General features: G+C 40.3%; 1 protein-coding gene across 9 annotated transcripts in view; it reads left to right on the top strand.

Annotated features, from left to right (window-relative positions):
- SMOC1 (SPARC related modular calcium binding 1) overlaps nt 1-12,499 on the top strand; it is a 162,993-nt gene that overhangs the window by 92,562 nt on the left and 57,932 nt on the right. For all 9 annotated transcript variants that reach the window (XM_033515080.1, XM_033515079.1, XM_033515081.1 and 6 more), the window contains 2 exons: nt 579-678; nt 3,214-3,261. In XM_033515080.1, coding sequence (XP_033370971.1) covers nt 579-678; nt 3,214-3,261 — 148 coding nt within the window. The remainder of the gene's footprint in view (nt 1-578; nt 679-3,213; nt 3,262-12,499) is intronic.

The following is a 12,499-nucleotide window of genomic DNA, read 5'->3' as shown; positions in this document are numbered from 1 at the left end:
GATCTTGCTCCTGCTGTGTAGTTTGACATAGGGCTTACGGAACAGAATAGGGCTTAAATCTATCTGGAGAAGGTTTGTTAACCCAAGTCAGTGTTGCGTTCTTCCAGCCATGGTACTGAGCAGAATGCTTTTGAAATGTCTACAGATGCTGCTCTCAAGCAAAGGCTGCAGAATTTGGGACAGGATGGCCTTTCCATAACCCAGCTAGGATGCAGCAGGACAAGTTTTTAATAGTAAAGACTAAGTGGGATGTAGCAGAGGGTGGAATGAGGGGAGACACAACTTCTGCATTCCCCAGCTAAAGTGTTCTCAGATGATTACTTGTAACTTCTTTTGCCTCCTGAATTTCAGCTACAGGGGTTGGAGTAGGAGAAATCACCTTTCCTGGGATGGGGGGGAGGTGAGGAAAAGAAAAGAAAAGAAAATGGTATCAAAGGTAGTCTTCTGTAATACCTCCTCTCTCTGAAGCATGTGTTTGATACCTCTGGGTTGGGACTTCCAATAAGATGCTGAATTATAATAAAGTGGTTGGTGATAGAGTGAGAAATGAAATGCCTGCTCTTTGTTTTATTAAACAGGTGCAGTGCCATACCTACACTGGATACTGCTGGTGTGTGACACCTGATGGCAAGCCTATTAGCGGCTCTTCTGTACAGAACAAAACTCCTGTATGTTCAGGTACTGTGGGAGTGGCTTCAGCAAATACTAACTTCATAACCAAAGAGGGTTGGGGTGATTGCATCCTTTTGAGAGAGCCTAATCTTTTCAGGTGACTTGGCCAGTTTACCCCACTTAACACTGCCCTTTGGACTTTGGCACATCCACCCTGCAATTAGGATACAGACACTACTGCAAGTGAAAGGAAAACCACCAAGGTGACAACCTGTGGCAGCCAAGGCAAGAGTCAGTGTTGCTGTGTACACCTACACCAAAGATTTGCTGAAAAGATGGGATAACTTTTTTCTATGGGCCATATTCTAAAGAAATGATTCTTGGGCTGTATTTTGTAGGACGTGGCGTAATTTTTTGTATAGAGTGATTTCAATTAGTTCATGAAGGTGGTTCTCTGCAAAACTGTCAGTTTTTGGGGTCCTGGTGTTGTAATGAATTTGGGTCTTTTGACCACGTTGCTTAGTTTAGGTTCCCTGTGTTTGTGTCTTGGGGTGGGCAGCACTGGGCTTGCACCACAGCTCACAGGAGGGATGTCCAGACCCAGGCTGTTACTCATGTTTATTAAGTTATGTGTTTCTGGTCACTCAGCTTGACACGACTTTTTCACCCAGCAGTTTGAGACCACATCCACAAGTTTCTTTAAAATGGAGTAATGTTGTTTTCCTTTCTTCTCCGCAGCATTCAATATGGTAGTCCATGGCTCGAGGGGAATGAGAGTGGGCTCTAGATTTTCATATGGCCCTGATCAATAGTGGTCTAGCTTCGTGAGCTGTGGTGAACAGTGCTGCTGTGACAACACCACAGTAAACACAGGAAGGGTTGAGAAGCTCTTCTGTACTTTGGGGAGAATTGAAGGACAACACTAGAATTGTACTGCCTTTCTCACTTTCTTCTCTCCCCCTCAAAAAAAATTAAAGAAGGAGGAAAAGACAGTAAGCATAGGTGTGTGTTTCTAACATGTTCAGTGATGCCAAATAAGCACTGCTGCTTATGTTGCTTATGCTGCTCAGGCTTCATGCTCTACAATCTGCACCTCAGGGATTTTTAGTATAGTTCTCTCACACCTTGCAGTGTTTTCCCTGTAGGTGGGAGCATGACGGCAATCAAACTGTTGGGATTTTGAATTTTTCTCACATTATCTGGTGTCCTCTTGGCTGTAGGGTGTTCTGTGGTGATAAACAAACATAAGTGACTTGCATAAGGGTTTGAGTTGAGTGGGAGAGCTGTCTGTGAACCAGTGAGCCAATGTGCCTTGAGAAGATGCTTAGTTTTTCACAGGCATGTGGAAAGAAAAAGATATTAATATCCTATTTTAGTGTAAGGTGCAATCTTACAGTAATTTGGCTTAAACCTTTAGAATATGACTTTGACACCCTTTCCATTATATCATTTGGTATGTTTTAGACTCATACTGAGTCTGATGTCGGGTAGGGTATGTTTTAGACTCTTATTGATCTATTCAGGTAGTGTTGTGCTGTTTATAAAATCATGTTGCAGAAAAGTTAAGTCATGCTGTACTGGAGGACACAGATGTTAGCCATATGATGACTAACATTGAGTTTGTGCTTACTACTTGTAATTCAGCAGTAGATCTGTGATGAACTGATCTGCAAGTAAAAGTGTCCAGGCAATAGTTTACCTTCAGAGTTTGTCTTGGTCAGATTGTTGGGCCTGTCAGAGCTACCTTCTTTGAAGCTGACTTTTGATCCATGTTTCCTGAATGAGTTCCAGTTCTGTAATCACTGGAACTGCTTAGAAATGGTGCATGGAAGAATCAGTTCCCTGTGAATGAAGCTATTAAAAAAAACCCAACAAAACAACAACAACAAAAGCTTGTCATAGATTTTTATACACTTTGGTAATGGATTTATTTGAAAAGCTTTTATTACCTGTTCAAGTTTTAGTAGAAAACTGTGATGAAGCCCTAAAGCAAAGTGCAGAAGCAGTTGTAGAATCATACATGCTATGTGAAGCTCTAAGTTATAGTAAACAACCCAAGATGTGTTCTGTTCCAGTACATGCTGGATCTTATTCAGTGTCCCATTTCAAACAGCTGGGGATGTTCAGGGGTTGGTTGAAATCCATTTCCCGCAAACTGTCCCACTTAATCCCCTTCCTCTAGAATACTGTGTTTGCATTCCCTGCACACTCTCCCCATCTGCTTTTGATTTGTTCTTCCTGACATTTGCAAATGAAAGAAGTGACTCTTAATGATCTTTCCTTCTTGCCCTTGGATTTATTCCAGGTTTCTTACTAGCATGATGCTCTGTTGAGGTCTTTCAAATCGCTAGATACAGCTACTAAAGATTTCTTGTTTACCCTTATCCTAATTTAATGTCTTAATGCATAAAACTTCCTTATACTTTTCACATTGGTTGAAGCCGCAGGCTCTCTGAGTCTTAAATGGAGCTGTTGACAAGTAAAATAGATGCTTTATGGGTTGGGATATTGACTGTATTAATGTGGCATCATATGCTCTGTGTGATCATGCAGCATCTAAATTGATGTCTTTTTTTCTTCTTTTTTTTTCCTCTCCTTTAGGTTCTGTAACTGATAAACCATCAAGCCAGGGTAATTCAGGAAGGAAAGGTGAGTGGAGTCCTGTGCTTCACCAGCTTGTTTTGTAACAGCAGCTGCCCAGCCAAGTCCGTTAAGATAGCTCAGAACCTGGGTTCCTAACCAGCTCTGGGCTGCAGGGGTGAATGTGCCACTAGAGCTCCCCTTCAGGAGGGAGTAGTAAGATGACTGTTCTGCTCCCTGTGCAGTAGAAAAGGGTGTGCTCTGCTCTGAGTTGAAGTACAAGATAGCTGAACTTCCCAAAGGAGTGGCTGGTTCAGAATAATCTCTGCTTGTTCACCTTGAAGTAACATACTGAGCATTTCTCAGTATGTTAAAATCCCTAGAGATTAGGGAGGTTGTCAGTATGATTTGTACTCCAGGAAACAAGAGTGCCAATGTCATGGTTGTGGCTTTGAATGCATTGAAAGGTGGGGTTTTTTAACAGTGCATAAAGCCCTCTGGCCAGCTGGAGCAGTGCTGGATTAAACCTTAGCAGTGCTTGGAAACCTCACAGGCATTGATTCTTCTTTACACTCCTGTCTTTGGTCCTTGCCTTTCCTGAGCAAGATGGGTCATTGCTCTTCTCCTGAGTATTCATTGCTTATCCCTGTGTCCTCTGGTTTGCATTCACTGAAATTGTTTGGGGAGGGTTGACCACTGAGGTATACACTGAGGAGCAGTCAAATACGTCTTTAGGCCTTTTCCACACCCTAATTTTCAGCCTTTTTCCCCTCTAGCTATAGTTGAGAGTCAACTTTTGAGTTTGTCTCTGTACTCCAGGAAAACTGTGCTGAATGCATCCTCACTTCTGCTGGTGAGGATGAAGGCCCTTTCCTGGCAGAGGTTCCTGTTCTGATAACTGAAGCAGGATTTTTTTTGTGCTAATTCTCTAAACCAGTAATTCCTGACACTTCAAAACCAAGGAAAACACTGACTTTGATGCTGATACTTCAATTTAAGGCACACCTTCCATGCTGGGAATGTCAGTTAGGTCCTGAAAGCACTTAATAGGAATTTGATCTGTTCAGAGAAGAGATGTGTTTTGTGCATATCTGCTCTCCAGCCTATTGCTTGTATATAATAGCTTAAGAAGAGGCAAGGAGAAGAAATATGCAAGGAAAACTACTTAGCTGAGACTGAATGCTGAAGCCTGTTTCTTATTTTAGGTAAGGATATGTCTCTTTAAACCTGCAATTATGCATTAATGTGTAATTGGCACCTGAACACATGGTTATAATTCTGTTAATGCAATCATTGCCAGTCTAGCCTGAAGTACAAGCAAATCAAATAGCTCTTGAAATCTACATTATTTTTGAGTTATTTGTAGGCTTTTTACCTGGGTAGTCTTGGTCTGTTGTTCTAGAATTGAAAGCAGCTGACGTTGGATTTTTTGAGAAACAGTAGCAAAAGGGGAAAGCATCTGAACTTGGTTTTTTTCCTTTACTCCCTATATTAACTTAGAGGTTGGAACATGCAAAATGAAAACTGTAAATGGTATGAATTAATTTAAAATTTGTAATATAAATTGATTGTCCTTGTTGCTTCCTGTGGCATCCTGTTTCAAGGATGGTATGCTTGGTCATGTGGCTGCAGAGACGTCCTGTGCAGTAGGTGTCAAAGTGGAAATGTTTCCCTTTGGGCCATGCTTCAAGGAGTCATGTAAACTTTCTGTCTCCTGCAGTTCTGAATCTGTTAGTATTTTCTAGAAACCCACACTTAAGCAAGTCTGGCCCTAATAAATCATGTTAGAAGAATACTTATGAGTAGCTATTAAATGGGGCTTTTAAAATCAAGAGGGCTTTCAGAAGCTGTAATAATTTGGTTTAAAATTTGATGGACATAGGGTTACATTTTCATCTAGTGGTTAAAATGACTAATCTAAAAATGAATTTGTCCTTCTTATCAGTATTTTTTCTTGCCTCAATTTACCTTGATTAAAAATTCCAGTTGAAAAATGTCCTGTTGGAAGGAAGCTGAAATCAAGAACAGCCTGGCTTTGTTGAAGCAAGGTGGTTGCTGCAGGTTCTGGCTTCTCTGAAGACTGATGGCAAGCCAGCATGCACATAACCAGTCTATTCTAGCTGAGTGTTCAGACACTTGTTGCAAAGATTGCCATTTGCAAGGTGACAAAAAGGACAGGATGAGGAGAGGTCCATCAAGAAACTGGGTCAGTGATAACTTTCCTGTTGTAGAGGCACAGCCTGGAAACTTCTGATATCTCTTTGTGCAACTGCCATCTGATTTGGGGGCTTTTGAAATTTTCCCATTGCACAGCAGACTCCTCCCTCTCTCCATCCCTGAGTGAGGGTCTTAAAGTCAAAGAGCATATCTGGCACAGAATAGGTACTCTGAGAAAGACAAAGCATAGCTAAGACTCTCAAAAGTGATTTCTTTTTTCTCATTCATACAGGAATGTAAAATATGAGCTAATAAACTTCATGCCTTTCAAGTCTTCAGGGCAGAAGGGTGGAGGCTGCTCTGCCTTAGAAACAGTGTGGATGGGTAGGCTTATGTTGCTGGGTAATAAATGAAGACTTTACTAGCACTTTAGCTCTCCTTTAGAAAAGGCAAATTAATGTTGGAAGGAGAAAAAGGCTGGTTATTGGTAATAACTTTTTCTCCAGATCTTTTGCCCTCTTTTCCTTCCTGTTTAGCTCTGATTTCTGGGGCTCAGGTAGGTATGTTGGAGTACCAGAAGATGTGAGGTAACATAATTCCATTCACAGGCTCTCTCTCTACTGATAAGAAGACAAAATAGCTTTAGGTTCATGTGACTTGCCTTGTAGTTCCAGAAGTGGTTCTGTGGAGCTTTTTGCAGAGAACAAGCAAGCATGCTGGCAAGAGACACTTCTTATTTTTAAATTCCATGCTCTGGTTATCCATATTTACATTGCTGCTGTTGCTGTATGATGTAATGCCAGTTAGTCATACAATTTGCCCCGTAAGGTAATTTAAATCAAATTAAATTGGCACCAAACTTAAAACTTTAAAATAGGCCATATTGATTTGTTCTGTGGCTGAGAAGCGTTCAGTTGCTGGAAGGCAGAGCAGACCTGGGCCTGGGGAGATGGAGGCAAGTTTGCATGAGGTGGAATGGAAACCCACGCCCTCCAGGACATGCTTGCTTTGTGACTTTGCAGCTCAGACACTTATCACTGGCCTTTTTATGCTGAATTTATCCCACAAATGAAGAACAAGTTTCTAAGAACTTTGCCAAGGAATGTAATTACTCTTCTGTGAGATTAGGATATCCATAACTTGCAGATTTCTGTTGCTCTTTGTACGTTCTTTTCTCAAAAGGAGCTTCTTGCATTAATTTGCTACAATTGCTGCTTAGTTTGAAGATCCTGAGATACTTGGAAAATGCATGCTGTCCTCTAGAGGTCTGGATCTCCCCAGTGCCTCCCACTAGACATTGTTAATGTTTTAAGAAGCAGTGAAAGGCATCCTTGGAGCCAACGTTACTGGATTTCTTCATTGCCTAAAGAATGCAGACCATTCCTTTCCAGCCAAAGGGAAATTGTGACATACTTTGAGACAAAAGAAGTAAACATGAAACAAAATAAAGTTTTATTTTCTTTATCTGGGAAGTGTTGGGGCTTCAGCTCAGATTTAGCATGTTGCAATCAGGAGTAGTGTCTTTTACAGTCACCAAGAAGGTTTTAAAAGTAGTCTGGTTAGGAATCAGAGGGATGTAAAAAACAGCCATGTAACTGCTTATCTCTGTAAAGTCACTTGGTCTTCCTTCTTAAAATGAGAAACAGAGTGAATTAAAAGTGAGCGAAGAGGAAATACATTGAAGTGGGGATACTGGTTCATTAGTGGTAGTTTACTGTTCTGGACACTGTATTGATACCATTTTTAAACCAACTGAATGAAGGAAGTGGAAAAGGATAGTTGGTTCAGTAATCTGGGATTTAAAGATGATGCAACTGGAGGATAAATTTGGGCTGGAGTACCTTTGTGTCAGTCATGAAGAGTCTTGAGTGGTGTGATCTCCCTTTTTCTTCTATTAAGTCTTTAGCAGTACAAGAAGTTCCAGGCATGTTTTGACTTGTCATGTTTCCCTATTACAAAAGCTGACAATACCATCTGCAATTCCCTGAACAGTTGTTGGTGAAATGTAAGCTCTGATGGCCCTGCAGAAAGCAAAGTCCAGGTTGAGCTTGTTGTACACTTACTATCTTACTTGTAGACATGACTCTTCTATGGAGCTGCAAAGAGCTTTCTTCAACGAGTTTTGCAGCCTAAAAGAAAACACTCAAGCAGTTTGAGAAACCTAAGATGAGCAACTTGAAATTCCTGCCAATTAAACATGTAGAATTGGGTTCCTTTTTGTGGGTTTAACTGTCAGAAATTAGTTTAAAGGCAGGCTTTGTTGGCAGGAAAATTCTGGGCTGCAATTGTGGGCAAGTTGGCCCATTCTGTGGCTTTTTTTTGTGCTGTTTTCCAAGAGTCTTACCTCTAGAAAATGCTAATGGCCCAGTTATGCAGCCAACAGACTGAGCAATTTGAATCAGTAATGAGCCATTAGTGTGAGTCAGTAATTAGGCTGAGCAGTAAAGGGCGAACACTCTCCTCAGGCAAACCCAAGAGAAGGAGACTTGTGCTGATGAAAATAAATGGAGCTGCTTGTACCTGGGGACCTGGAAGCTTTGTCTGCTGGTGGTAGGAAGTCAGGTGCAGCTGGCCCTAATTCACCTGCCTCAGCTGGCAGGGAGAGGAACACATGGCCTCCACAGGGGCTCAAATGTCTGACAGAAGACAGATCATACCTTGACAAAAACCATCAAGCTGAAATGTGACTAAAACATCAGACTGGAACTTTGGTCTTCACCTTCTCCAGATCATTCTGGATGCAACTAGGTGCTGATCAAATCTGAAACACAACTGTGCTGTTAAACAAATCGACCTTTAACTGTGTCTCCAGCCTCATAAACACTGAGAAAATGCTTTGATGTCTTCGGCAGTTTGTGGAGAATACAGAAAAGAAAGAGAAATATTGTATGGCCTTCATCAATAAGACAAAGTAAATACAAGTTTACTGAGGCAGTATGAAGTCAAGTGGTGGTTCTAGTTGGTGAACACCACCTTACGTTTATTTTTTGGAGAACATTAGCAGGTAGCAAGTCTTCAGTGCTACCCAAACAATTAATCTTATCCCTTATGTTAAGTGTATACATTTAAATAAAAATATATATACTAATTTGGAAATCTAGATGAAGGAGAACTTTTATGCAAATACCATTTTCTGAACTGTTTGACTTCATCTTGTAATATTTGTAGACCAGGACACATGTATTTGTCACATCTTTTTTATGGGTAAAAATATACACAAGTGCTGAAAATGAGCACAAACAATTGGATGGAGCTGGGTGTGTAGTGTAGCTACATGGCAAGTCACACTGTACTGTGCACATGTAATAAGTCTGCTTCCTGAAAGCAGCCAATTTGCTACGTGTCTGTGTGCTGCAAGAGTGCTGCAAGTCCTTCAGATGTGCAAAAGCTTCATTAGTTCTACCACACACTGATGGTGACAGTTTCTCAGTCTACTCTGTTAAAATCTGATGGAGTTGGGAAACAATCGATGGGAGAAACATGAATATGTGCTGCTTTTCATGAAACAAGGACAAAAAACTCATTTAACTGAGAAGTTATGGGGAGAGGTTAGTGTAACAAAAACTGTCCTGCAATAGTTCAAGTGGGCTGGGAGCAAAATTTATGTAGGTGGAATTTGTAGCACAGAAGATTCTGATTAGCTCATATTTGTATTTCCAAGCAAACTTAGCAGTGGAATGAAGTTTGCTTCCCTATTATAAGAATAGTTCTGTAAAAAATACTATTAAGTTAATCAGTAGATTTGCCAGCTTGTAAATAGTCAGAGTTCTCTCTGATTCATATTTCTGTCTCTATACTGGATATCATCTACAAATTATTTATCAATTTCCAGTTAAATATAACTGGAGAAAGCAAGTAAATTTCACAGGTATGGTAGGCTGTATCTTGCAACATGACAGATTTTATTAGATAGCAAGAACCTGGCTTTTAAATGGGAATTGTGATCAAGTTTTTTGAGAACAGCGGAATGTAATTTTACAATACTGTGTATATTGGATCACTTTTCCAGAACAGCGCAATGTTCTAAAAAGCACTTAGATATATCACATGAAGCAAACAGATTTTTGAAATATTAAAGTCTAGAAGTAAAACCTCAAATTTGTTACATAAATAGTAGAACTAAAAACAATCCTTTTGGTTCCCCACATCATTGCCTTGTCTGAAATAGTTTAGTTTTCATCAAGACTTTTTTGTGGGCCTCAGAACATATGTATCAAATTTGAGACTGAAGAAAGTTTCATTGGCAAGTATAAAAAGAAGGCAAATTCTGTTTTAAAGTGTATTTTGTTTGATACAATGCAAGAATTCTGCTTTCATCTATAAAGTAGCGGTTCCAGTCAGTAGCTTAGTCTATATAATATGACTTAATAAAATTGTAGTTTACAAGTGTTATTATAGCAATCTACAGACAACTCCTGTCTGTAATGTCTTAAGAACAGCTGTAAAGGTTTTAAAATTATTAAGTCATAGTATTGAGCAACCTGGTGAGTAGATCTAATAAGTAAACTAACAATTGATTAAACAACATCTGTTAAGGTATTATTAACTGTTTATGTGCTATACATGGATTTCTGGTGTCTGATGATTACATCTGGCAGAGAAATGGAATAAATTTGGGGTCTGTCAGTTAGTTTTGTTGTTAAAATACTTTATGTAAGCTCAAAACCTTTTTTCTTTTTAAGGAGTTGGTGACATTATTCTTGTATGCTGTATAGAATCTAGACATCTGAATGTTAGTGTTGTTTTCTTTCAAATCAGAGTAATGCACCAGGAAATGTGTTTTGTTGTGGTGCAGGTGTTTGGTCAGGGGGCTGGAAGTACTTTCCTTTCAACTCCTTTGCCCTCTGAGCTCTGTCAGAGTTTCTCTATAAGAGAGATAAGCTATGAAATTATGATGGGAAGGCTTGAATGCATGCAGACCATGTGTGCCCTTAAATGAAGTAGGGAGAAGCTGGAGAGACAACCCAATGTTTGTTCAAGTTCCTGAGATGGCACCTAGGGGAATTAAAGCTTATTTACAACAGATCTATCTGGATAATAGCTTTCCTCTGTGTGCTCATCTGGACTTTTGTTCAGTGTTGACAGCAAGGGAGCTGTACTGCAAAATGCTTTGATAAAGGCTAAGGATGGGAGAAGTCTTCCCCACAGACCAAATTTTTTTCTGGGCAGTGTCTGTGTCTTTTATTATATGTTCCTGTACTCAGCTTGGTGTTCAGTTTCTGATAACACCTTTAGGTGCTGCAGCAAAGCAATTTGTGTAAGGACTTGACAGGTTTCATCTTGACTGTACAGCTTCTCACAAATATGCCATTAAATTAAGTGATTCTTAAAATCAGTTGTCTCTGGTTCATTTTGAACAATGCATCTTTAGATGTCTGACAGTCTGTAACTTGAGGATTGGCCTTCATCTTAAAATAAAAATATTTTAATGTTGAGAATGTGTTGTCACTTACACTGTACGCTGGGATGCTTTATTCTGTACATACACATTTCCTTCTGAAACACATTAGATCCTTTGGAGGTCCTTTCAGCAGTACTGTTACTGTGTCTGATTGCCTCTGCTCTCCATTCCTTCCCTCTTAGAGAAGAGCTGTTCCTTTGGTTTCATAATCAAATAGAAAACCTCCTTCAGACAAAATTCAGATTCTGGGGTGAAAAAGCTGGGGCTATGTAGTTAGAGAGCAAAGTTGTTCTTACTCACTAAGGCTCTGACACTCCTCTTTAATGATCCAGGGAGGAAAAAAACCTGTGGAAACAAGCAGTGGAAAAACATATTTCCCACCCCCCTCCCCTTTTTTCTTCATTTTTACACATGCAATACAGATATAACAGTGAGGTATCCATTCTCTTTGCCTGCAAGGAAATGAAAAGGCGTATTGTAAGCCCAAGGCTAGTCTGGTTGTCAGCCAGGAATTACTTCTCTAAAGGAGAAAGGGAGAGGGGCTGGCGAGAGAAGAAGCTGGCAATGAGGAGCTAGAAGGGGGAAACACTCTGAGATAGGTTGACTGCACATGGTTAGAGGTGGAAAGGGGTCTTGTGCTTCCTCAATGTGCAGGTGTTGGGAGAAAGGAAGGCAGCTTATACACAGGCATGTGTCTGGGGGAGCAGGGTCAAAAATTTAGACTATTTACTTAATCCCTTGGAAAGGCTTTTTTCTCTTCTGTTTTCTTTTTGTGTTTAACAGACTGCTTTACAGGGGACACGTGTGGTAATTAACACGTGCAGCTGTAGGGCTTCAGCCATATGTCTGAATTTCAAATGGCCATTGATCTGGCAAATTTGCTGCCGTCTCCAACCCCCCACTTATGGGCCTTGAAGATGTGGGAGAATTTATAGAGTCTTTACCTTGAAGAGACCAGAGCTGGAAGGGGAGAGGAGTGAAAGGGAATGTGAATGATATTGGGGAGAGAAGGAAGAAAGAGTGCTATTGTAATCACACCTTCCATGCCCCTTGCCCCAGCTCACTGTATATTATCACGTAGCTTCTGAAATGTTTACAAAGCTAGGGATCTTGTTAGTGCTATTTAAAGCTTGCATAACAATTGTTAATTTTTTCCCCTAGTTCAGCAGAGCAATCCAAGCTCAGAATCACAATCTTGTGGGCATTTCAGATGTGCTCTCTTTTCCACAGCTGCAGATATCTGGGCTCTTGCACAGCCTAGAAGTGACGAGGTGGTAGTTGATTGTGGACTTTGAGCAGCCTTTCAGGAGAGGTCGTTGAGGAGGGGGTGTCTACTGGTCTGTGTGGAAACAGAGAATACTTCACATCAAAGCAGAGGCTCCTGAAAAAAGAAAAGTGATATATTGTAAGTAGAATAAAACCAGAAAGGCTTAACTAAACAATCATAAGGTAGTTGTTTCTTTTTGCCAGCAGTCATCAGGCAGCTGTTGACAGTGCTATAGAGCTTTTTGCAAACTTCGCTCAAAGTTTGGGGCAATGTCAAGTGCTAAAAATCTTGCTATGAGATATGGTGCCTTAAGCAAAATATTTCTTTCTGTGGAAACTTTTTTGCTCCCTGTTTTATTTCAAATGTCACTCAAGGCAGTGAGCCAAATGGAAGATGGTTCAAAATTAAGATACTGTAGCTTAAAATTCTGCACTACCTATAATACTTGTAGTGCTTACAGGGTGAGATAAAATTGAGTTCTT

This window comes from Parus major, chromosome 5, assembly GCF_001522545.3.
Source record: "Parus major isolate Abel chromosome 5, Parus_major1.1, whole genome shotgun sequence".
Classification (NCBI taxonomy): Eukaryota; Metazoa; Chordata; class Aves; order Passeriformes; family Paridae; genus Parus; species Parus major.
The sequence above is the reverse complement of the archived record's forward strand: the minus strand, read 5'-3'. Positions and strand labels throughout refer to the sequence as shown.